Raw genomic sequence first — 26,877 nt, forward strand, 5'->3', positions numbered from 1 at the left:
TGGTCCTGACAGCAACGTGTTCAAGGCTAGCTTTCTGGACCATTTCTAAACCAAAATGGAACAGTGAGTCTGCTTTATTTCCACCCCTCTCGTCTCCTTGGAGGGGTGGCTCCTTCATCCTTCACCCTGCAGGTGCCCTGTAGCCTGTCCTCCACCCAACTCCACTCCTCACCCTCAGGGAAAACCTAATCTTACGATGGGAAAATACAGAGACTCATTCATATTGAAGTGTTGATAGTAATGATTAAGTCATTCTTGGATGGGATAGGAGAGGCATTACAGTTTAGGTGGAGACAAGGCTGAAAGCTTAATAGAAGTACTTGTCTATTCACTCAAGTTGAAGGTACCAGGGATTGGGTAGAAAAGACTCTGGGGTCTTTCCTGGTGTCCTTGAAATTATGACCCTGCAGTAGGTCCTGGAGACACAAGGTTGAATAAGACACAGTTGCTTCCTTCAAGGACCTTATGAAAAATAGTATCTATGACACATTGAATAAGCCCCTGCTGTTTTTTACTTTACATACATCATTCATGACTCTGAAATGTAGTTTCCTTTGCCCCTGTTTTATAAGAGGTTCAGAGAAGATAAGTGTTTGCTAAAAGTCACACAACCAGGGCTTCTCTGGTGGTGCAGTGGTTGAGAGTCCGCCTGCCGATGCAGGGGACGCGGGTTCGTGCCCCGGTCTGGGAAGATCCCACATGCCGCGGAGCGGCTGGGCCCGTGAGCCATGGCCGCTGAGCCTGCGCGTCCGGAGCCTGTGCTCCGCAATGGGAGAGGCCACAGCAGTGAGAGGCCCGCGTATCGCAAAAAAAAAAAAAAAAAAAAAAGTCACACAACCAATAGGTGCAGAAGCTGGCTCCTGAGGCTGCGTCAGTCTTACACCAGAGCCCAGGCTCTCCTACCCCGTGGGTCAGCCTCCAGTTAGGAGCCCTTACTGACTGCGCAGCGGGGAAAGAACAAGCTGGTGGAGATTTAGGGCAGCCGACCACAGCGTTTCAGAGGAGCTGGCTCCCCGGGGCTCATTTTAATTAGAGTCTTCAGCCCACAGAGCAAACAGGGCGGAGAGGAGTCAGGCCCCTCCTAAAAGGAAATAGCATCCATCCTGCTGGCCAGGGGCTGACCCTGTGGGAGACGGCGAAAACAAGGTCTACAGAACTTAGTGCAAACTGGTCTTTCCTTCTTGGCCTGACTGGGGAAGTTAGGACTTTTCTGGGTGAAATGTTTAGAGATTCTCAAAGTCTGTGGCTCTTACATCTGTGTATTTTGAGACATAATGGCTATGCCTTAATTTCATAAAATTCCAATGACCCTGACCCATCCATTAATTAGCTACCCAGCGAGTAGTTGTTGGGTACCTCTCATGATCATCATTCATTCATTTATAATAAACAAATATTAATAGAATGTCTGCTGAGCGTAGGGTCCTGTGCTCGGTTCTGGGTATGTAGTGGTGACATTGGATAGTTTAGAAGGAAGACAGCCCTGTGGAGGATTCTTCCGTTTGCCCCTCCAGATCTATTTTCCACCCTTGTCCACCTCTTCTCTGTCCCAGGAGGCTGACCTCTAGGGATGCACAACCCAGGTCCCTTCCCCAAGGGGGTGCCCCAGCAGGAGGTCTGGGGGAGGAAGGAGCGTGAGGTCAGGACCCAGTGGCTGGATGTGTCCCTCAACTGGAGGATGGGTGCCCCTCGTCCTAGGAAAGCCGACTAGACCCGACTTCCTCTCCTTCCACGTTCTGGTAACTGTTCTCTCTCCTCATGTTGGGGGCCTCCACATGGTGTCAGCTTGGCTGCCATAGCCAAAGATAGCTGTACGACCCTTTGTGGTTCTCCTACACCCACGCCTTTGTAAAAAGTCCTCAAGTCATCCTGCTCTGGATGGGCCATCTGTTATCCATGGGGACCCTGATGCAGTAACTGCATTACAAGTGGAGAAAAGTGCTGTAAAGAAAATAGACAATGTGCTTACATGGAGACTATTGGGGGATCTCTTTTAGTGTGGTCTGGGAGGGGCTCCCAGAGCGGGGGGGTAATAGTTAAGTTACAGCATCGAGGGTGAGCCCCCGAGGGGTGGGCAGGCAGAGCAGCTCAGGTGGAGGGCTGCCTGTGAAGAAAGACTCCAAGCAGGAGAGAGCTTGTTAGAAGGGATGGAAGTCACCTGTGTGACCAGAAAGCACTGAGGGTAGGGCCGGGGGGCAGGTAGGCCAGGAGGAGGAGACGGCAGTCAGGTAGGACAGGGAATTAGAGTTGCATGTGGACTTTGGATTTATTCTAAGTGCAGTGGAAAGCTATGGAGGGTTTTCAAAAGAGAAACATGATTTTTTTTTTTTTTAAAGAAGGTTGCAGTGGAGCTCCTTGGTGAGTAGATCGGAGAGAACAGAATGAATGAATCAATCAATGAATGAATTAGCTATGGATGACGCTTTAGCTGACTGCCCTCCTGCCTGCAGGCCAGTCTCACCCTCCAGCACGTAAACCCCTAGAGGGAGGGGTCCACGTTTTGTTAATTCCTCCATCCTGAACATCTAACCTAGCCCAGTTTCTGGCATGTATAAGGTACCTAAGAATGTTCACTGTAAACCTGATTCTCTAACAGTTGCTTCTCATTTTTTAAAAAAAATTTATTTTATTTTTGGCTGTGTTGGGTCTTCGTTTCTGTGCGAAGGCTTTCTCTAGTTGTGGCGAGCAGGGGCCACTCTTCATCGCAGTGTGCGGGCCTCTCACTATCGCGGCCTCTCTTGTTGCGGAGCACAGGCTTCAGACGCGCAGGCTCAGTAATTGTGGCTCACGGGCCCAGTTGCTCCGTGGCATGTGGGATCTTCCCAGACCAGGGCTCGAACCCGTGTCCCCTGCATTGGCAGACGGACTCTCAACCACTGCACCACCAGGGAAGCCCTGCTCCTCATTCTTGAGGCCCTTGTGGTCAAGGCTGGGAGCAAGGCTTCAGTTCCTCTTCATGCTTCAAGGCGCGCAGTCAGGCACTGGCATTCCTTCTGGGCTCTTTGCAAGCTGGCCTTTTCTTTTGTTTCCCGAGTGAGAGAAGGGTCAGAGCAGGCTGCACGCATTCAGTCATCCTTTCTGTGACTACTGAACACCTATGAGCCCCATGTCCACGAGCTCCTGTGGCATCATGGGCTGCGTTATTCCGCCTGTCTTCTGACTCGGTTCTGTTTAGCTTGGTTCACTGATAAATATCAGAGAACCAAAAGATATCAAAGCCGGAAGGGGTTTAGAGCTTACTAAATTGACAAGTTTACCAGTTGAGTCCCATGGATCCCAGGGTTCTAAGAAATGGCTTTAGGGGTGCCCGAAGAGGGTGGTGGTGAGGTTGGCAGGAGGTCCCCAGCCCTGCATTCCACATACTTGTGTCAGCACACTTGTGTTGTATATTGAAGTTCAGTATAAAATTAGATTTATGAAAAGAGATTAGGATCTGATCTCTTTGGGGAACATTATTCAACCTATGACACCTTGCTACTCAAAACTAGCCCTCAGACAGCCAAAATGGCCTCACCTGGGACCTTGCTTTTAGAAATGCAGGATCTTGGGCCCCACCCCAGACCTACTGAATCAGAATCTGCATTTTAACAGCTTCTCAGGTGATTCACACTACATTTTGCTAATGAGGTTTAGAGGGAATAAATTAGTTGTCTAAAGTCAGTGTGACAAGGTCATGACTTGAAAGCATATCTTTAAATTCATAATCCACAATTCCAAATACCAGGCATACAAATCTACTCCTCTCTCTTTTTTTTTTTTTTTCCGGTAGGCGGGTCTCTCACTGCTGTGGTCTCTCCCGTTGCGGAGCACAGGCTCCGGACGCACAGGCTCAGTGGCCATGGCTCACGGGCCCAGCCACTCCGCGGCATGCGGGATCCTCCCGGACCGGGGCACGAACCCGTGTCCCCTGCATCGGCAGGTGGACTCTCAACCACTGCGCCACCAGGGAAGCCCCTTCTCTCTCTTTTATGGAAACAGAAGATACATAGTATGTGTCTGGCTTTTCTGCCAATAAGATGTTAAGGTCCATGCGGTCAAGGACTGTCTTTGACCAGTCCTTGCATGCCTTACGGTGGTGACTGGCGTAGCCTGGACACAGAGTTGAGGCTCATATTGCCACGGTGTGTTATATTTAATAGATCTGTCCCTTTTGTTTGCTTTTCTAGATGGTCAAGGTGAAGCAGAAGCACCACAGGAGGGGCTTTCTCACCAGGAAGGCCTGGGAGGAGATTTGATTTCTGACAATGCTTCCATCTCTCCTGTCCCCTCAGATCCTCCAAAGAGAAGGTACAGTATTTTTTTCTTTTTTTTTAATTTTTTTTATTTTTTGTTTTTTTGCGGTACATGGGCCTCTCACTGTTGTGGCCTCTCCCGTTGCGGAGCACAGGCTCCGGACGCGCAGGCTCAGCGGCCATCGCTCACAGGCCCAGCCGCTCCGCGGCATGTGGGATCTTCCCAGACCGGGGCACGAACCCGTGTCCCCTGCATCGGCAGGCGGACTCTCAACCACTGCGCCACCAGGGAAGCCCGAAGGTACAGTATTGATACAGGCAATCAGCACACATTTGCTAGCACCTCCCCTCTGCCAGGTACTCCTGCAGGCTCTGGGAGAACAGAGAATAACACCTAGTCACCATCTACAGAAGCTGAAGGTCTGAGGCAGGAAGACTGAGTGTTTTGTCTCCTCTACTTTCTCTATGGCAGTGCTGGCCAGGGTCCCGGCTCTACCAACGTCTAGTCTTAAATTTCCTGAGTTAAGGTATTCATGTCCCTCATTGCTCAGGAATGACAGCAGCAACAGGAGACAGAACCAGGTGCTGTCCCTCACCTGCTCTTTAATTCATCAAGATGCTAGATGTCTTGGCTTTGTGTTTGTCCCAAATGAAAAAGTGGTTCTTATACTACCCAACAAAAAGTCAGAACAAACTGGCCTTCTGCATGCAATTTGTTGTATCAGTTAGCTATAGGTGTGTAACAAATAACCCCTAAGCCCAGTGGCTTAATATAAGCACTTATCATTGTTCATGAGTCTGTGGGTTAGTTTGGGTAGTTTTACTGGTTCCAGATAGTCACAGGTATATGACTGATGTGTCTGTTGTCATTTGGCAGTTCTGCTGATTTTAGTTTGACTGTTGGTTGCTGGTGGGCTGGTCCAGTATTGCTTTACCTGGGACCACTGGCCTCTCCTCCATACAGTATTAGATCCTCCAGCAGGCTACTCCAAGCTTATTCCAATGGTGGTGATGGCAGGGTTCCAGGAGAGAAAGTGGAAGTACACAAGATCTCTTGAGCCCGGGCTTGGAATTGGCAAAAGTCATTTCTGCTGCATTCTGTCAGCCAATGCAAGTCACAAGTCTAGCCCATGTCACAGCAAGAGGAGATTACGAGTTACAGGGTAGAAGTCCTGGATACAAGGAAGCCATTAACTGGGGCTATCAATACTTTCAGTCTACCATATTTGTTTATGTCAATTTCTTACTAATGATAATTCCTCATGCCATCCCTTCCTTTTCCACTCAGAGCTGTTATTATCAGTAGGGCAAATTAGTGCTTCCTTGTGTGGCACATCCTGAGGTGGTACTACTGGGCTGTGACAGGATGGTACACAGTGTATGTATGTAAGGGGAGGGGGGCAGGGGGCGGGAGACAGACGGAAATCAGAAAAGGTGATAGCTCAGAGCTTGACCCTTAACAGAAGGTGTGAAGCTTGTACACTCATACTCACTGCAATGTCTCCTTCCCCCTACACGGCACCATGACAACTACCACCCCCAAACCCCAGAATCAGGACTTCAGTTATTTTTTAATATCCTTTAATGGATCCTTTGCCATTTATTCCACTAAGATAATAGCATAGAATTAGTGGAGGAAGGCAAGAGAAAGAGAAGGAAGAAGTACTAGCCTTTTTCTTTCTCCTGGCCAGTGCATCCTCCATCAATTAAAGTTCCACCCACCTACCAATGTTCAATTCAAATCTGACCTCTGTAGTGATGTCTTTGTTGCTTACTTCGGCTCTCACAAATTTCTCTCTTCTCTGAAGTTCTATCACATTTTTTTCTACGACATGTCTTACACTTAATAGTTCTCCCTTTATCTGCTTTGGTCCTCTCTCCCTTGGATAGCTTGCTAGCTCTGCAAGGACCAAGATGATGGCTTGTTCATGTTTGTTTTTCCTCTGAGACTAGCACAGAGCTTTCACATGGTAAATGGTCAGTACAGGTTTGCCGTTTTATTGATGAACAGATACCCTTTGATATCTACCCTTTCCTACATGCAATATTTCTTTTAATCCTAAAAGCAACCCTATGTGGTAGAAATTACTATTTCTATTTTTAGATGAAGAAATTAAGGCTAATATCACAAAATTGGGGAAAACAAATATTCTAATTCAGATCGGCCTGACTCCAAAGCCTTGAGACTTTTACTAGTTTACTCTGTTCTCTACTGGACTCAATTATAATCAGCAGAAATGGAATGAAGTCAAATGCAGCAGTATTGCTAGAAGGCAAGCGAATAAAATTCAATAGGAACTCGAGCTCAGTTTACATCCCACCAATTGCTGCTTCTGTGGCAACAGGGATTCTTCACCTCTTTATGTTATTATCCAATTTCTAGATGCCCAGGTGTTGCACATCTGTTTTCAATTACTCATGACAGTCCAGATCAATGAAATCCCCTGGAATGTGAAACCTCGCTGAGATGACATCTTGGTCATTCTTTGCAATTTTCTTTTTTACCAATTTTCTTTTTTTTTTCAAAAGCAATCACGAAACTCAGAATTGCTATATTTACCAGAAGTGGCAAATTGGTCCTCTGGATAGGATCAGACAGCAGATTAGGGAGATCCTTATTTAGACCCAGCTCTGCCACTGATTTGCTGAGGCATCTCAGTTTCTCATTCTGTATAATAAAAAATAAATGATACTGATAATCATGCTCACAATAAGAATTGACATGTAGTCTTGCCAGGAACTGGGTTAAACCTTTCTATGTCTTACATCTTTTACTTGTAGCAATCACTGCTTGTGGTAAGGGCTATTATTAGTGCCTTTTTTTTTTTTTTTTTTTTGCGGTACGCGGGCCTCTCACTGTTGTGGCCTCTCCCGTTGTGGAGCACAGGCTCCGGACGCGCAGGCCCAGCGACCATGGCTCACGGGCCCAGCCACTCCGCGGCATGTGGGATCCTCCCGGACCGGGGCACAAACCCGTGTCCCCTGCATCGGCAGGCGGACTCTCAACCACTGCACCACCAGGGAAGCCCCTAGTGCCATTTTTTAGGATGGGAAAACTGAGTCATAGAGAGGTTAAGTCATGTGTCCATCTATACTTATCTCCTCCAGAGATGGAGAGAGAATATGTGATATAAATAAAAGCATGTGGAAATACCTGGGAAAATATTATCACGGCTTATGGATCTAAGGTAGGTTCTTACCTAATGAAACAAATATGTTAAACTTTCTTTCAATAGATCAAAACTGTTGACTAAGATCCACGATGGGGAGGTCAGATCCCAAAATTACCAAGTAAGTGATGAGCTCTTCCTACCAAGCCTCCCCCAGCTCTTCTTGTGTGAATGAACAGTCAGACCCAGAGTGTGTACATGCTGCTTTGTGTTGTAGATTGCCATAAACATCACTGAGGCCCACCAGCTGGTGGGTGAGAACATCAACCCAGTTGTGATCATTGAAATTGGGGATGAGAAGAAGCAAAGCACAGTGAAGGAAGGAACCAACAGCCCATTTTACAATGAAGTAAGTCACGGAGGTCCCCAACTTCCTCTCCACCAGCACACTCTTCACCACCACTCTGCAGCATTCTTCAGTCAAATAGAAAAGCTAACGCGGAGCCACCTTACAAAATTTAACAGACAGTGGAAAGGAGAGGCAAGGAATTCCTCCTGATATTGAATTCATTGCTGTGTTTTCAATAGATCCATTTTCTTATTTCTTTAAAAAAATATTTACTGGAGTATAACTGACTTACAATATCATATTAGTTTTAGGTGTACAACATAGTAATGCAATTTTTTAATACATTATGAAATGATCACCGCAGTAAGTCTGATTACCATCTGTCACCATACAAAGTTATTACAATATTATTGACTATATTTTCTGTGCTGTGCTTTACATCCCTGTGACTTATTTACTTTATAGCTGGTAGTTTATACCTCTTAGTCCCCTTCACCTATTTCACACATCCCCCCAACACCCCTGCCCTCTGGCAAACACCAATTTGTTCTTTGTATTTGTGAGTCTGTTTCTGTTTTGTACGTTGTTCCTTTGTTTTGTTTTTTAGATTCCACATATAAGTGAAATCATATGGTATTTCTCTTTCTCCATCTGACTTATTTCACTTAGCATACTACCCGCCAGTTCCACCCATGCTATCGCAAATGGCAAGATTTCAGTATTTTCTATGATTGAGAAATATTCTATTGTGTATATGTACCCCATTTTCTTTATCCATTCATCTGTTGATGGACACTTAGGTTGCTTCCATATCTTGGCTATTGTAAATAATGCTGCAATGAACATAGGGATGCATATACATTTTCAAATTAGTGTATTTGTTTTATTCAGATACTCAGAAGTAGAATTGCTGGATCCTATGGTAGTTCTGTTTTTAATTTTTTAAGGAACCTCCATACTGTTTTCCATAGTGCTTGTACCAATTTCTTATAAACTCATCTTCATCTGTCATAAGCTCTGAGTTTATATTCAATAACTGTGCTGGTTAGGGAGAAGATATACATTCTTTTGCATAGCAGAAACATTGAAAATTTAATTATTAATTTTGAAATAGGCAAGCTGTGTTGGAAGGTACAACGGTGGTATTTTTCTAAGCAGCGCAAAAATTGTAAAGGAAAGCATCAAAGAGAGACACAAAGCTTCTAAATTTATACACACTAAATTCTTGTTTTTAAATAAAAAGATTCAACAGTTTTTAAAAATGGTCAGAGATACAGAGTTTAAAATGATATATGTGAAAATATATACGATATATGTGTTTCCCCCTGATCTTTGATCTCTATCTAATCCCTTAGTGCCCCTCCCTGGAGACAGCCATTCTCCCCAGGCATTTGTGTATCCTTTGCAGAGATATTCGAGGCCTGCATAAGAATACAAACAGATACTGTAGCCAAATGGTAGCATTCTATACACACTGTCCTGGACCTCGGTCTTTTCACAAAACAATGTATCTTGGAGATTAGTCTGTATCTAGACATATAGTTCAGGGCTTGCCTGGTGGTGCAGTGGTTGAGAATCCTCCTGCCAATGCAGGGGACACAGGTTCGAGCCCTGGTTCGGGAAGATCCCACATGCTGCGGAGCAACTAAGCCCGTGTGCCACAGCTACTAAGCCTGTGCTCTAGAGACCATGAGCCACAATTACTGAAGCCCGCATGCCTAGAGCCCGTGTTCCACAATAAGAGAAGCCACCACAATGAAAAGCCCATGCACCACAACGAAGAGAAGCCCCCGCTCGCTGCAACTAGAGAAAGCCCATGGGCAGCAACAAAGACCCAACACAGCCCAAAAAAAAAAAAAGTAAATAAATAAATTTATATATATATATATAAAAGACATATAGTTCAATCTCATTTTTCCTTCTTTGCTGTAGAGTTTTCCATTGCATTGATATATTATAATTTACTACACCGATCTCTCATTGATGGATATTAAAATTTTTTTCAGCCTTTGGATACTACTTATAATATTTAAATGGCATAACTAGGGTGAAGAGTATATGCATTTAAAATTGGATATGAGCACATTGCCCTCCAAAAAGGTAACAATTTGTACTCCAACTAACAGTGTGCAAGAGTACTTGTTCACCCCGAGGCACTTCAACACCATGAATTGTCAAAAAATGCAGTAAACTCTTAATTAATTTTTTTTTTTTTTTTTTTTTTTTTTTTTTTGCGGTGCGTGGGCCTCTCACTGTTGTGGCCTCTCCCGTTGCAGAGCACAGGCTCCGGACGCGCAGGCTCAGCGGCCATGGCTCACAGGCCCAGCTGCTCCGCAGCATGTGGGATCCTCCTGCACCGGGGCACGAACCCGTGTCCCCTGCATAGGCAGGCGGACTCTCAACCACTGCGCCACCAGGGAAGCCCTTTAATTAATTTTTTAATGAGAGTGGTAATTGAAAAGGCAGGCAGAGAGAGTATGCATAATAAAATATATAGAAAATTCCCAAATCAACTTTGAGCTGTTAACTCCTTTCCTCTTTATCATTTTCGCCTCTGAGACTTTTACGATGTGTTTAAGTGACAGTTTTCTCCTTTCTGTTCTATGCTTCACCTCCATAACATCTTTCGGCCTGAATGTGATATGAAATAACGTGCATGAAAATGCTTTAAAACTGCAAAGCTCTATAGATTTGTTGACGATTATATTAATGTTTGCTTTGTGCATACAAGTCCTGGATCTAAATGACATTCAACTAGGCTAAGTGTAATCATTGGGAAATCAAGTAAAAAACAAAGAAGTGGAATTAAAAATCTTTGTTACAGATTTGGACCCTAATTTTTCAAGCCCAAAGGTCATCAGATGTTGAAGGAACCAGTTAGTAGAGGCTGGGGAATATTTACCAGCTAGAAAAATGTGTGTGGGTTCAGAGGTCCAGGGAACATATATGAGGCAGCTAAATCTGAAATACTGTATGTGAAACTCAGTGGAAGGCAATAAACATTAGAACTAATTTATTGGTCCAAAGGAACCCCCGCATCTCATACACCAGAGAATGAAGAACTTCATGCAAGTGTTTTGGACATAAAAGAAATTCTGAACACCGAAGCTCTTAAAAAGTTTGAATATATATATGAAAAACTTCCTGAAATGTAATACATAGTTTCCTGTTCTCTTAAACAGGAGACACTGAACATAACGTAACTTTTCATTGATATTGAAGAACGGCCATTTTGAACGTCTCTTATTTTGGTATATGATGACATCTTTCAGCTTTCACATTTTGGTTTTTCTGTGTTGCCTTTAACAGCAGGCTGTTAGTGATCACTTCTCCCTTTCCTACTGCTGTCATTTTCGTCTTTAATGTCCTTGTGTCATTCCTCCATCTTGCAGCTCAAACACAAAACAATCCATGAAACAACTTCCTACCAGCCTCCCCCAACCCTATCAGTCCTCAAAACACACAACCCACAGCAAAGCACTACACCAGTTTTCTACATGAGGAGCCTCCTACCTCACATTTGGGAGGCACTAAATAAAGTTCCAATGGTGAAACATCTAACACTTGAATTCCTTTTATAGTAACTTCAGGAGAACTCAGCTTTGGCCCCCAGCCCAGCGATAACTAGCTATATGACTCCAGACATGTCTTTTAAATTCTTTCATCTTCAGTCTCTTTAACTGTAGAATATGGAGAGCAGTCTATATATTTTCTTCAACTCTAGAATTCAATTGCTTTCCTCAAATTAGAAATCTCCCTTGCCCATAATTTCTTTTCATTCTTTCCCTGGTCAGTCTTGGGAATTTCACAGGGATGTTTGAAGCTGAAAAATCCTGAGAAAATCAGATTTTAATCAAGTTCACTCCAAATTAAAACCACACTGTGATATACTTTCACTCATCATTATATATAGGCAACAAATAGATAGATAGGTAGATAGATAGATAGATAAATGTAAAAGAATTGAAAGTTCAAGGGTTGGCAAGGGAATGGCTATTTTCATATGCTGCCAGTGGGAATGTAAAATGGCTTAGCTCCTTTGGAAAAAAGTTTTATGCTAGCTACTAAAAATTTACAGGCACACAAGCCATGACCCAACAATTCCAATTCTCATGTCCATTTTAGAGGAAAACTTACAAATATGTTGTGTAAAGATGTAATTGGTGATACTTTCTTTTTCTATTTGAAAAAAATTGAAAACAAATTCAATGACTTTCAGTAGGGGAGGGCCAATCAATTGATGATACAGTTATGTCATTGACAACCTTGCAGCAATTTGTTAGAAAAATGCAGATCTAAATCTATTCCAAGAACAGAGTTCTTACGTGCAAGCCAGGAATTTATGGTCAGAATGAACTTTATGTTTTCCAGTACTTTGTCTTCGACTTCATTGGGCCCCAATTGCATCTTTTTGACAAGATCATCAAAATCTCAGTAAGTATATCATTGCTGGTGGGAGTGAGGGGAGGTGGAAGAGATTCTAGGCTTTGGGAACTCTCTAGGGCAGCTCAGTTGTTTAGGAATGAATAGATTCAGGAGTGTGAGTGTGGGTTGTTGAGCTTGCAACCAACAGAATAGAACTTGAAATAATCCGTGCAGAGGCATCTGGGAAGGAAAACAGACTCAAGAAAGGTTCTATACTTGCTGGAAGCAAGTTGTAAGCTACCATCAAGCCATTGTGTAGCTGACTAATGTGGGAATGTGAAATATATATGTGAAGTATAAATGACATCTTAATAGATTGCCATTTTGAGTTGATTTCTTTCTTTTTATCAAGCAAATGTTAGTATTTCTCTCTTGGGGTGATAGCCACACTAATAATAATTAGTCACACCCCCCATTCCCCTCCTATTTGGTAATAAATAGAGAAATAGGAACAAGAAGCAGGAAGCAACCCAATATATCCATAATGCTGAGCCGGAAAATGTGATTTGGAGCAAGTGGTTGCCATTTGGAGTCTTAATAGTTGTCTCTGAGTGTAAACATCAGGACCTGCCCACGGCGGGTCGGGTCTGCTACAAAGAGCCTTCCTCAGCCCTGCGGGTGATTTCCTGTCTCCACAGATCAAGTCTGAGGAGTAGAGATGGAGAGAGCTTCCTGGTCCACACAGGTGCCTTACTAGGTTGGCCCACCCTGTAGAGGGCAGGAATGAGAAGGAAAGTGCCCGTGTTGAAGCCGCATTAGTCCAAATGAGGGTAGGGCAGGCCAACCGGGATCACTGCCAACTTCACATCACACCACTCAGTAAAGGAACAGAGAGCTGCGGATGGCTGATTGCATCCATCTCACCAGTCTGAGAAATCTCTGCTTCTCCCATGAAGCGCACAGTGGGGGTGTGTATGCCTTAGTGTGGTGGGGATGGGCAGGGGGGTTGAAGGGTAGGTGCTCTCTCCCCAGTAAATTCTGAAAGAACAGAATTCCTACTGTATGTGACAACGTAAGATGTGTGGAGAATGAGGAAATGTTTTGAACAGTGACACCAACCCTGAGCAGAGTTACGAAGATGGCAAAACTTGTCTTGAAGACTTCCTTACCTATCATTATCACCCACTCAATCTCTATTATATAAATTATACTATATTATACTACATTACATTATATGAATGTATATTATATATAAGTCGTACATTAAGGCTTAGGTAATAGTGGAATCATGATATTCTCTTTCCCGGGGGTACTTGAAGAATGTGACTCTTGAGGAATAAAAAGTCACTAGGACCCAAACATTCTTCACACATGAATTTCAGGCGTGATGACAGGTGGTGAGAAGATATTTCAGGACCTGGGACATTGCCCAGGATGTCTCATTGCATCACTCAGGCAACCACCTGTTTGTGGGATCGGCTTTATAACAGGCTCCTAGGGGACTGTCTAGAGTGCAGATGAATAGTTAATAGCTAGGGTTTTTTTTAATTAATTACTTTTTGGCTGCATTGGGTCTTTGTTGCTGCGTGTGGGCTTTCTCTAGTTGCAGCGAGCGGTGGCTACTCTTCGTTGAGGTGCGGAGCTTCTCACTGTGGTGGCTTCTCTTGCTGCGGAGCACAGGCTCTAGGTGCGTGTGCTTTGGTAGTTGTGGCACGTGGGCTCAGTAGTTGTGGCTTGCGGGCTCTGGAGTGCAGGCTCAGTAGCTGTGGAATATGGGATTAGTTGCTCCGCGGCATGTGGGATCTTCCTGGACCAGGGATGGAATCCACGTCCCCTGCATTGGCAGGAGGATTCTTAACCACTGCGCCACCAGGGAAGTCCAATAGCTAGGTTTTATATGGCATCATAGACAAGGGTCATGACTCGCTGCGGGGCAAGTGGATTTTTAGCAGAGGATCAAAGCTGGTATTGCCTATCTCTGTTCTTCTCACTTGGAAGAAAAGAATACTTTGGTCTCCCTAAAAGACACTTGGGGATAGAGACTGAAGATTTTAAAGGGAAAACTACCCTTGAAAAGGGAGTGTTTAATATGTTTTCTGTTAGTCCATGAACCAAAAGTTAGCATGTCCAGAAAAAATTCCATGTGAGAGAAGTGGGCCAGTGCTGTAAGCAAATGCTGTTGGGACAGCCAGGCTGTAGCAGACCCTGGTGGTGCCAAAGACCACCTTCCCTTGACAGTGGCCCCAGGCATGCAGGGCCACCTTCTCTCTGTGTGTGAGATGCCCTTGTCCTTGTAACCTAATGCTTGACCACACCAGCATTGCCTGGTGCTCACACTGGGTGGATGATTTGAGGAGGCCTCCTGTTATTTAAAAATCCGTCTGGGGCTTCCCTGGTGGCGCAGTGGTTGAGAGTCCGCCTGCCGATGCAGGGGACATGGGTTTGTGCCCCGGTCCGGGAAGATCCCACATGCTGCGGAGCGGCTGGGCCCATGAGCCATGGCCGCTGAGCCTACGCGTCCGGAGCCTGTGCTTCGCAACGGGAGCGGCCACAACAGTGAGAGGCCCGCGTACCGCACTAAATAAATAAATAAATAAATAAATAAATAAATAAATAAAAATCCGTCTGGGGCTCTGGCTCATTATGCCCACAGGGACCAAGAAGCCTTTGATCTGAGAAGAGAGCTTGAGTAAAGCTCGTGTTCTTGCTCAGGGCTTTGGGAAGCTGCAGTAGCAGCTCTAAGCATGAGGGGTTTGAGGTGAGTTTTGTGCCTGTGGACTTAAATAGCTCCTCAACTGAAGCCAAACTGTCCTTACTTCCCCTTTGTTCTCCAACACCCTTGCAAACTTTGGACAAGGGAGGAAGAGTGGGAAGGGAGCTGGGAAGGGCTCTCATTTTCTTCATTTTTGGAAATCTATTGAATGTATTGTTTCTTACTGCCTCTTTCAAAAGGATCTGTTCAGAAGCTACGAAAGTCTCTCACTCATCCATCATTCAATTAGTCAATCACTCATTAACTCACTGAACGTGTATTGAGTGTTTATTACGAACAAGGCTATGTGGTGGGTAGAAAAAGGTAGGCAACTGTACTTGAATCAAGGAACGCATAGAATCTTACAGTTACAAGGAAGCCTCAGAGACCATCTAGTCCAACTTCCAGCTGGCGTAGGAATCCCTCTCCACCACCTCCATGACACATGACATGGGGTTCTTGGGCACTACTTGATTATATCCAGAGATGGGGAGGTCACTACTTCTAGAGTAGCCCATTCCATTGCTGGGAAGTTCTGTTATAAAAATTGCCTTTATAGTGAGCTGAAATCTCTCTTCCTGTAGCTTGGGAACCACACAGGGATCCTACTCCCTCTTCTAGATGGCAGTATTTTCAAGTGTTGAAGACACTTGAGTTACCATTGCTCTTCTTCCACACTCTCAGTTTTCTCTTTTCTGGGTTAAAAATTAAACTACTGGGGGTTTCCCTGGTGGTGCAGTGGTTGAGAGTCCGCCTGCCGATGCAGGGGACACGAGTTCGTGCCCCGGTCCAGGAAGATCCCACATGCCGCGGAGCGGCTGGGCCCGTGAGCCACGGCCGCTAAGCCTGCGCATCTGGAGCCTGTGCTCCGCAACGGGAGAGGCCACAACAGTGAGAGGCCCGCGTACCGCAAAAAAAAAAAAAAAGTTAAACTACTCCTGATTCTTCAGCAATTTTTCATGCAGTGTGACTTCTGGACTCAGGCCCAGCTCTGCCAGCTTCCTTTAGAACTTCCTAATCTTAATAGTATTAACATAAAAATGTGCTGCTGTAACCAGCCAGGCACGCTGCTGACTTCTAATCAGACAAAATATTGAGGATGACAGCCTCCTTTGTTCTGACTATTGTACATGTCCAAAACTTCTCAAGGCAATAAGCATGAGTTCTCTGAGAAAGTTGTGAGCAAAGTGTTGTGGGATTTTAGGAGAGAAAGGGAATACTTTCATCTGCGGCGGATCAGGGAGGGCTGCTCAGAGGAGGCAGCATTTGCTCTAAGCATTTAAAGATGGATAACATTTCAAAAGGCAGAGATGGGTTTGAAGAGTGGGCTTCCCTAGAGTTCATTTTGGCTACAAACAAACAAACAGACAAACAAGCAAAAAACACGTTTTAGGCAGTGAGATTTGATAGGTGTCCTTCAATAGAAAATTAGCTAAAATCCTGCTAGGAGATGAGGTACAGCTGCAATACTTTGGACGCCCTGTACAGCCAGCCCTGAGGTTTGATAACCAAATGTCACTGTGCTCCAGATAAGTGTGAAGGCCAGACAAGGTTCAAGGCCTAGAATCCTCTTTGAATGGGTTTGTCATGAAACCATTTCACAGATTTATCCTCAAAGAGAAATCTAGTTGTCGGACTCACCACTCCATCTCTCCCCAGGTCTTTCACCACAAGCTGATAGGAGGTGTATTGATCGGCTCCTTCAAAGTGGACCTGGGGACTGTGTACAACCAACCTGGTGAGAAAGCATTGCCTCCCAATCTCTCTCTGTTACTCTTCTCTTACTGTGACACCTGAAGGTCAGTTAGTTTATGCGTTCTTCCATGTATCCATTTATTCAATAACACTGAGCACCAGTTTTACAAAGTGGAGCAAGACATGGCTCTTTTACTCAAAGTTCACAATCTAATGATACAAATATCTTATATGTTCATACATCTGAGCAGTTAAAAAATTTTTTTTCACAAATTCTGTCCAATTTACTGCTGCGAGACACAAGAAGGAAAGTTGGAAGGGTGTAGAAGTTAAGAATATGGACTCTGGGGCCAGATTGCCTGGCTTCAAATTCCACTCCACTCTTTCCTAGCTGTGCAACCTTGGGTAATAACTTGACTTCTCTGTGCTGCCGTTTCCTCATCTGTCAAAATGGGGATAAAATAGCACCTCCTTTATAGGGTTGTTGGAGGATTAAGTGAATATATACGTAAGTGAATATATGCATAAGAATGTATACATAAGCACTTTATAGGATCTAGCACAGAATAATGACTGTGACATGCCATACGTGGGTTTGCTGTAATTATTATTATTAACCCTGATTTGTCAGAGGAGCTAGGTAGTTTGTCCAAGGTCAAGAGCGAATAAGTAACAGAACCAACAGCACACATAGACCTTCTCATGAAAGGCCCCTTCTCTTCAACAGTGATTCCAACTCACATGACCCCAAGGGGGCCGGGCAGTGAGCATCGCTGAGTGCAGTGGGCTGGGTTTAATGCAGTCAGGGGTGACGGAGGCTATGGGAAATGGGGAGCAGGGCTCACAACCCCTGTGGAAGGAGTGGCATCTACTCAACTCCTTACCACCTACAGTCGTGTGGAAATGTGGGCTCCGTGTGGCCAGATCTAACAGTTTTTAAAAAGATAAGCCTGAAGTCTAGATTTTGTAAGAGTTTTGAAGTTTGGGCTCACCGTGTAGGTCAAACAAAAAGATCCATGAGCAGCGTTTATGGCCTGTGAAATCATGTGTGGCTTCTACACTGCATTAAGGTCCTCCCCTCCGGTCAAAGCTAGACTGCCGTCCAGGCAATTTCCACTACATTGAAGGCTTCCCAACTCCCTGTGGCAGTTTGGAGAAAAAGATGGAGAAGTGGGTAGGAAGAGAGAGAGGCAGCACGAGACTTGGAAATAACTGTGATGAGCTGGGCCCTCCTGGGGAGTAAAGGGTGGGGAGGCTTCGGGTAGGAAGAGAACTGGATGGAGCGTCGGGGTGCATCGGTGCAGGATATCTGAGCTGTCAGGACGTTTTGCAGGTCATCACTTCTCCGACAAGTGGGCCCTGCTAATGGACCCCGGCAACATCAGGACTGGCACGAAAGGGTACCTGAGGTGTGACATCAGCGTGACTGGGAAAGGAGATGTCTTAAAGCGCCATCCCAAAGCCTCTGATGCCAAGGAGCACATAGAAAAGTGAGACAGGTCCATCGAGGACCATGCAAGAGAAATGATACGTCCCAGTTTCCACGTCTCTTTCTTCTCCCTTTCCTTACGGGTTCATGAGAACTTCCAAGTTCAAGGCCTGTCCAGTGGGGATTCTGCTCTGTCAGAGGCACCACGTTGTGTCTTATCAAAGGCATCACTGTCCTTTGGGAGGTCAGCTTCTAGGACAAGAACAGCCTGTCTTCCTATAATAACCCATAAGAGATAAGCTATTCCTGAGCCTATCCTATTGCTCTGAATTTAGTTGATTTTTCTTTGAAGGAAGAATAATTTCAGCCACTAGCTTGTAAAATGGGAAGACTTTATGCGCCTCTCTTAAGTGTTTATTCTTTAATTCCAGGACCTGAACGAGTTTGCATTCGCTCTATTTTTTTTGTTGTTGTTGTTGCGGTGCGTGGGCCTCTCACTCTTGTGGCCTCTCCCGTTGCGGAGCACAGGCTCCGGACGCGCAGGCTCAGCGGCCATGGCTCACGGGCCCAGCCGCTCCATGGCACGTGGGATCTTCCCGGACCGGGGCACGAACCCGTGTCCCCTGCATTGGCAGGCGGACTCTCAACCACTGTGCCACCAGGGAAGCCCACTCTATTTTTTTAAAATTAATTTTTATTGGAGTACTGCATTCACTCTATTCATACCCTGTGCTGTCATTTACACTAGAAAGCAAACTCATTTTAGCGATGAATCCTATTTTTTCAGATTTTTCTCCTGTATCAGAATTCTTCTTTCTGCCTCCAAATTGCCTCTACCTTTTCTCTACTCTTTCAAGTGAGAAAGCTTTTTTATGTCTTATTTTTGTCCCCCACAAGGAACCTTTTGATCCCACAAGGGTTTCCATCAGAGAGACCCTGGGCCAGATTCTACGTGAGACTCTACAAAGCTGAAGGGTTGCCCAAAATGAACTCCAGCATCATGGCGAACATCACCAAATCATTTGTGGGTGACAATAAGGACCTCGTGGATCCCTTTGTGGAGGTCTCCTTTGCTGGGCAGACGGTGAGGAAGGGTCATCACCAATCCTGGCAGACCTGGACTGGAATCCTGCTCTTTACCCAGGACACTGCTGGTCAAATGACATTAAGTTAAAATCAAAATTAGGAAGTGCCCAGAGAGAGGAAGCTTGTCACAAAAAGGCTTTACATCACATGGCAGGAAAGTAGTGGAGGGTCACCCACTCCCTCACCATTGGAGCTCATGGAGAGAAGTGAGGGGAGGATCACGGTTCAGCACCCAGGCAGGCAGGCCTCCTTCCTCACCTCTGGCTGCTTCTCTGAGCTGTTGCCCAGTACCTGGTCCCCAGAGGATTACCACCTCCCTTTCAATCTGCTCTACAATCTACCCAGCTAGTCCTTGTCCTGCGTAAGCCTGGACATCCCTGTTCCCAGCTGTTCCCTGCTCAAGAGCCATTGGAAGTGCTAGGGTCTGGGCACATGGTCAGAGCTTAATCCTGGTTGGCCGGACTTGGAAGCTTCAGCTGACACACATATTGTTTCCACCCGGCCCCTCCCCTTGGCAGGGTGAACCTTGGACTATTTCTATCTTGGACCCCATTGGCATATATAGGACATATATAACCCCCATATAAGACACCACCTCCATTGTATGACGAGGAAACTGAGGTCCAGACTAGGGACGGGATTTGCACCAGGTCCAACTTTTATAAAACATGAAGTCAGGCTCTAACTATATCTGCTGCAATCCTGGAGATGTATGCCACTCCTTCATACACAGGTGTCAAGTTCACCCCAACCCAGTGGATGATGAGAACTTCCTGAGGGCAGGACCTGTGACAACTCACCTTTGTCCCAGATGCCCAGCACAGTGTCTGGCACAGAATAGGACATCAGTAATGTTCATGGGGTGTAACTGATTTCCATGGGTGTCAGTGGAATCAGGTTCATTATTTTTGACAACTCACTTTATATTTCCAGCTGGTGTAAAGAGTTTTCTTTAGTCAGTCAAGGGCCCCTTTCATTTCCTTCTGTGGCTCACATTTTCCTGGCTTTGTTTTTTAGGGGCGAACCACAGTGCAGAAGAACTGTGCCAATCCTGTGTGGCACGAACAGGTGGTTTTCAAGGAAATGTTCCCTCCCTTGTGTCGGAGGGTGAAAATCCAGGTATGGGATGAAGGCAGCATGAATAATATAGTGCTGGCAACCCATTTCATCGACTTGAAGAAAATCTCCAATGAACAGGATGGAGATAAAGGTAAGGCCTCACATGTCTGACTTGGAGATAGGGTCTCCAAATGATTGATTTAGAGCCTTCATCTTCAAAAAGAGAGGGTTGGAGCAGGCAATGTCTTAGGCACCTTCCATCCTCTGTGTGGTCTGTAGCTTGGGTTGGTTCAGGGTGGTGAACAGAGCCAGACTCTGGGAACCACGAGGCTTGTTCCCTGTCCCATGTCTTCCAGGAACATTGCTGTGTGTCCTTGAGGAAGTCACTCCCTCTCTCTGGGCCTTAGGTTTCTTAATTGAAAAATGAAGAGTTTAGATTGGATAAGAGGTTGGCAAACTGTGATCCATGGACCAAATCTGGACTACCACGTATTTTTGTATGGCTCACAAGCTAAGAATGGTTTTTACATGTTTATTTATTTATTTTTTTAAAATTAATTAATTAATTAATTTTTACTTTTGGCTGCGTTGGGTCTTTGTTGCTGGTCACGGTCTTTCTCTGGTTGCGGTGAGCAGAGGTTACTCTTCGTTGTGGTGCATGGGCTTCTCATGCTGTGGAGCACGGGCTCTAGGCGTGCGGGCTTCAGTAGTTGTGACACGTGGGCTCAGTAGTTGTGGTTCGCAGGCTCTAGAGTGCAGGCTCTGTAGTTGTGGCTCACAGGCTTACTTGCTCCATGGCATGTGGGATGTTCCCAGACCAGGGCTCGAACCCGTGTCTCCTGCACTGGCAGGCAGATTCTTGACCCCTGTGCCATCAGGGAAGTCCCGGTTTGTACGTGTTTAAATGGTCCAAAAAATATGGTGCCCTCAACTCACAATGGGAGCTCAAGAGCATGAGTATTTCAGGGAGGTCCTGCTGACTGCACTCAGAAAGCCAGGGCAAGAATGGAGAGTCCCAGCTAATCCACTGAGTCAGGCAAAGGAGTTTTCACCCAAGATACAGCTCTTTATTTATAAAACCTAAATTAATAGCTGTTAATTCTCTAAATACCCCAATCTACCTTCCCTTTTTAAAATCCCAATGCAGTCTTCCTCTGCACTACAAATTTGCATTGATCAATGTATATATTTGTGTATATGTGTGTATGTTTGTGTGTGTGTGTATATATATATATATATATATATACACACACACACACATACACATTATACTGAAGGCTTGGCTTAAGCAGAGAATGAGATTTACACATTTTTGTGCCCTGCACAGAGTGACACCATAGAAAGGCCTTAATAAATATCTACTGTTTAAATATTCATGATGTAGGAGGATTTGCCACAAGATTTCTTTATGCAGAAAGCATGCTCTGTCCACCTACAGGATTTCTCAACCAGACATAAACATGTTACCCACAGACTTTCCTGGTGGCGCAGCGGTTAAGTATCCACCTGCCAACGCAGGGGACACGGGTGCGAGCCCTGTTCCGGGTAGATTCACATGTCTCGGAGCAACTAAGCCCGCGAGCCACAACTACTGAGCCTGTGTGCTGCAACTGCTGAAGCCCACGCACCTAGAGCCCGTGCTCTGCAGCAAGAGAAGCCACCGCAATGAGAAGCCCACGCACTGCAACTAGAGAAAGCCCACGCACAGGAACGAAGAACCAACGCAGCCAAAAATAAATAAATTAAAAAACAAACAAACACGTTACCCACAAGTTTTCAGAAACATCTTGATGGGCTCAGGGAGATGCCTAACAACGGTTTAAAAAGTAGACATCGGGGGCCATGGGAGGGGGCCGGGGGGGGAATGGAGAGAGGAAGTTTTCAGGCATAAAACTATTGATAACAAGAAAGCATATGGAAACTTTTCCTCATCAAAAAGCGGGGGGGTTGTTAAGCAAATTATGATATATATACTTATTAAGAGTAATGGCTAATATTCTACACATCTCTTAAAGACTTGTGTGAAGCACTTAGTATTATCTCTTTTAATCCTGATAGGTGAGATAGATACTATTAACACCCCCATTGTACAGTTGAGGAAACCATGGCATTAGGAAGTTAAAAAACTTCCACAGCTTGAAAATGGCAGACCTGAGAGTTGAGATTTGAACCCAGGCAGTCAAGCTCAGGACCACCATCCTATATACTGCCTGTCAAAATGGAATATTCTGTTGTCAAAGAGATGTTTGCATAGACACCGTATATTTTCCCAGATGCTCTGTATTAAGAAGGGAAACTACTTATGCTAAGAGTAAGTTAAGGTCACCAGGTCTTTTCAGTTCTACATTTAGAATATATCTCGGAATATTTACTTCTCTCAATCTCCACTACCATCGCCCTGGTCCAAGCCACCCCTGTCTTCAGGTTTTTTTTAATATAAATTTTTAAAATTTTATTTATTTTATTTATTTATGGCTGTGTTGGGTCCTCGTTGCTGTGCGCGGGCTTTCTCTAGTTGCAGTGAGCAGGGGCTACTCTTCGTTGCAGTGCACGGGCTTCTCGTTGCGGTGGCTTCTCTTTTTACCAAGCACGGGCTCTAGGCGCAGGGGCTTCAGTAGTTGAGGCACGTGGGCTTCAGTGGTTGTGGCACGAGGGCTCAGTAGCTGTGGCTCACGGGCTCTAGAGCATAGGCTCAGTAGTTGTGGCACATGGGCTTAGTTGCTCCGTGGCATGTGGGATCTTCCCAGACCAGGGATCAAACCACTGTGCGACCAGGGATCAAACCACTGTGCCACCAGGGAAGTCTGGGATATTCTTTTTGGTTTTGTTTTGTTTTGTTTTTTGGCCTCACCAAAAATTTGTGGGATCTCAGTTTCCCAGCCAGGGATCGAACCTGGGCCATGGCAGTGAAGGCCCAGAGTCCTAACCACTAGGCCACCAGGGAACTCCCCATGACAGGATATTCTGTAAATATTTTCTCTTGTCTTTTCTTTATATTTTACATTTCTAAATGAATGTGCACAATTTTCATAAAGCAAAAAAAAAAATAGCCAGCTTGAAAGCATAACTAGACAACTAAAGCTTGGTATCTTTACAGGCTTTCTACCCACATTTGGACCTGCCTGGATTAACCTGTATGGCTCACCCAGGAACCAAAGTCTGATGGATGGCTACCAGGAATTGAATGAAGGTTTCAGAGAAGGCGTGTCATTCAGGGGCAGACTTTTGGTGGAGATTGCTGTGGAGATCCTCTCGGGAGGGACACAGGAGGTTAAATTCTCCAAGGCACTCAAGGAGCACAAGCTGTCTTCAAAGGACAAAGACTCCAAATCTTCCAAAGGCTCAAGTAAAGTCAAGGGTGACAAACCTGTTGATGGAAAAGCCCAGCAGGCTTCAGACAAAACCAACTCAACAGAGGTCGAGGTGGAGCCTTTTGATGCGCCCCTGGAGGTAGGTCTGAGCATTGCTCCACCGTGTCTGTGATTTGAGCCCAGAGCAGGGACAGCACCTGCCACAGGCTTCCAAAGACCCGCAGAGGGGACACTGCCCCTGCAAAACATGTGTTGGCTCAGCCCTGGATTCCGGGGCTGCCTCCTCCTGCTCACATCACAGCCATCTGCTCATTATACATTCCATCCGCGTCCCCCCCAAATACGGATTCCCATGGCAACCAAAGTAAAAGAGAAATAAAAGGGCTCTGGGGGAGCTGGTGGGAGTGGGTGGTGGGGTGATGGACTGAAGTCTATCCGTGGCCTAATTTTGTTTAGTTTTGTGAGCTTAGCGTACACTCTGAATGTGAGATAATGTGGGATGAGGGATGTAGAGGAAGAAGAGTGGGTGACAAGCTGTGGGATGAAAGAAATTGAGAAACCGATTCTCCAGCCACCCCCCCCCACCACGGCTGTGGGGAAATCACAATTGGAAGGAGTGGTTATCTTTGCTTGTGATTCAACATAATGCACAGCAGCATCTTTTAGCCCAGTTCTGTGTTATGGTAGAGAGATCTGGGGCTCCAAGAGGAATACAAACCATGAATATCCTCTCAATTGTTTAGTTCAGCAATAGTACTTTGTAGTTGCAAACGAAGGAAGTTTATGTTTTGGTGGGTAGATTACAGCTTGGATGATTCTACCTCTGGGAGTGTGTTTCTCAGGTCATCCAGGCAATAATTTTAGATGGGGAAGGGAGGCAATGGCCAGTCTTCCTGAGCTGTCCGTTCCTAGTAGAGACTAGACACATGGAAGGATTTTTAGTATGTCGGTCACCTTAGCTTTGGAAGAGCCGCTTAATTTTACTGCTGGGAGCTAATAAATCTTAAGAAACAGTGCGGGGGAGAGGTTGTAGCTCAGGGTTGGAAATCTTGGGGATTGGTCCTATTCATGGCTCTGATACTAACATCTCTCCGTGTTTCAGTTTACTCTTCAACAAAATGGGGTGGTAATGGTCCCTCTGTCATAGGCACCTCCTGGAGTGAATGAGGGAATAGTTGTAAAATGGTCCGCAGAGTTCTTAGCACATCCATGGTGAGCAGGCAATACCTTTGCTATTGCTGTGGTTACCAGTGTGTTTCTATGGTTTACTCTCACCACCAGGGGAAGGTTATTCAGAGCTCTCCACCCTGCTTGACTGTTTTTGGACTTTGCCAAAAATTGTGGGTAGCTTAGTGGCCACCTAAACTGATATCCCCTGTATCTGTCCCTGTTGAGACCAACCGTTCTTTTCTAAACAGAGATTGCAAAGTGGAAAGGGGTTAGTTGAAGATTTCTTTAACCTAAGTCAATATCTTCAAGATATTTTGCTGAGGTCATCTGAAAAAGTAACGTCTAGCAGAAAGCCGGGGTGACTGGGAACTTATGTGGGGAAGAGCATCCATTTTTCTACAAGGCCAGGGGGCCATCTTGGCTATTGCGTGGTCTAAGAGGGGAATATTCAGACCCTTATTTCATTCAAACTTTTATTTCATTCAAACCCTTATTTCTCCTCCCTCCCACCTTTTTTTTTTTTTTGCGGTACACGGGCCTCTCACTGCCGTGACTTCTCCCGTCGCGGAGCACAGGCTCTGGACGCACAGGCCCAGCGGCCATGGCTCACGGGCCTAGCTGCTCCGCGGCATGTGAGATCTTCCCGATCCGGGGCACGAACCCTCGTCCCCTGCGTCGGCAGGCGGACTCTCCACCACTGCGCCACCAGGGAAGCCCTCTCCCTCCTCTCTTAATCTTGGCTTTCTGGGTTGTGGTCAGCTCCTTGCTGTGTTTATTAGTTATCTATTGCTGTATAACAAATTACCCCCAACTTTAGCAGCACAAAATAAACAAATGTTTATTTCCTCTGTGGGTGAGGAACTTGGCAATACCTTAGCTTGGTGGGTCTGGCTCAGAATCTCTCATGAGGTTCCCATTTAGCTGTTGGCAGGGGCAGCAGTTATCTGAAGGCTCGACTCAAGCTGTAGGATCTGATTCCAACATGGCGCACTCACATGGCTGTGGGCAGGAGGCCTCAGTTCCTCACTACATGGACCTTTCCATAGGCTGCTTGAGTGTCGTCATGGAAGATGACTTCCCCCAGAGTGGGTGATCCAAGAGAGAGCAAGGCAGAAACTGCTGTGTCTTTTATGACCAAATCCATGGAAGTCACACCCTGACATTTAGGCCACATTCTCATTGTTAGAAATGAGCAGCAAGTCCAGGCCATGCTGAAAGGGGTGGGGCGGGGAATTAGCCTTCACCTTTTAAGGGGAAGATTTTCCAAGAATTTGTGGACATATTTTAAAACCACCACACTGGGCTTCTACCTTTCCCAGAGCCTTAACAGCTCAGAGTTCGCCCTTACCAACATGGTAACATCCTTTTTTTGCAGCATCTTCTTCTTTTTTAGCTCTCCAGGGTCCTCCAGCTCTAATCTCCCTTGCTGCAGCCTTACTCGCATTGCGTATCTGGACAAATGAAATCCCACGTTGCTGGCTTTCAAAACTCACCCTCATCACCACCATCAAAGCTTTTCTCCCTTAGGTCAAACTTTGTATTCATTTTTAAATCCTCAACATTGGAAGGAATAAAAATAGAGTCTGACTCCATGAAATTTATGGAGATAAGACATACAAAATAAATATACAGGAAGTGGAAAGTGATAAGTGCGATAAGTAGGGACAGAGAAAGTGCTATTATTTCCTGGAGTGAGTGCAGTATAATGATTAAAATGTTGGGCTCCCAAGTAAGACAGCTGGGTTTAAGATGTGGCAGTATGGTGCAGTGGTTACTGCCCCAGCCTCTGGGCAAACATTCCCTCTGTTTGAATCTTTGAGCAAGTGACATAAGCTCCTTAGGTTTATTTCCAATAATAACCTCTACTTCATCGGCTCACAGTGAGGATTTAATGAATTAATACAACAAAGTGCTTATTAGAACAGAGCCTGGCACATAGTAAGTGCTCAATAAATATTAGTCATGTTTAGTAACTTTGGACAGATATCTTAATCTTTCATGGAATTGCAGTGTCTTCATCTTTAAATGGGTATAATAGAAAGATTCCCCTCCTAGGATAGTTATGAGAATTACATGAGGTAATGTAGGTAAAATTCTTAATACCATATCTGACACATAGTAAGAGTTCTGTAAACATTACCATCATCATTTTTCTAACTCAGGGAGTCAGTGGATGCTTCCAGAAGAAGAGGCATTTGGGTTGGACCTTGAAGGGTGGGTGGGATTAAGACATGAATTATAGTCGAAATAGTTATGGTGACTGCCACTTGCAGCATTGATATGAGTAGGCTTTATAATAGGTATTGCACATGGATGATC

General features: G+C 45.2%; 1 protein-coding gene across 1 annotated transcript in view; it reads left to right on the forward strand.

Annotated features, from left to right (window-relative positions):
* The window catches only part of FER1L6 (fer-1 like family member 6), a gene marked incomplete at both ends in the record, with an annotated part of 157,764 nt that overhangs the window by 29,963 nt on the left and 100,924 nt on the right, over positions 1-26,877 (forward strand). Inside the window, 9 exons of the mRNA XM_079722359.1 lie at positions 4,167-4,287; positions 7,469-7,523; positions 7,620-7,751; positions 12,063-12,125; positions 16,468-16,546; positions 17,837-17,993; positions 18,830-19,016; positions 20,036-20,228; positions 23,175-23,527. Coding sequence (XP_079578485.1) covers positions 4,167-4,287; positions 7,469-7,523; positions 7,620-7,751; positions 12,063-12,125; positions 16,468-16,546; positions 17,837-17,993; positions 18,830-19,016; positions 20,036-20,228; positions 23,175-23,527 — 1,340 coding nt within the window. The remainder of the gene's footprint in view (positions 1-4,166; positions 4,288-7,468; positions 7,524-7,619; positions 7,752-12,062; positions 12,126-16,467; positions 16,547-17,836; positions 17,994-18,829; positions 19,017-20,035; positions 20,229-23,174; positions 23,528-26,877) is intronic.

Source organism: Hyperoodon ampullatus, assembly GCF_949752795.1.
Source record: "Hyperoodon ampullatus genome assembly, chromosome: 17".
Lineage (NCBI taxonomy): Eukaryota > Metazoa > Chordata > Mammalia > Artiodactyla > Ziphiidae > Hyperoodon > Hyperoodon ampullatus.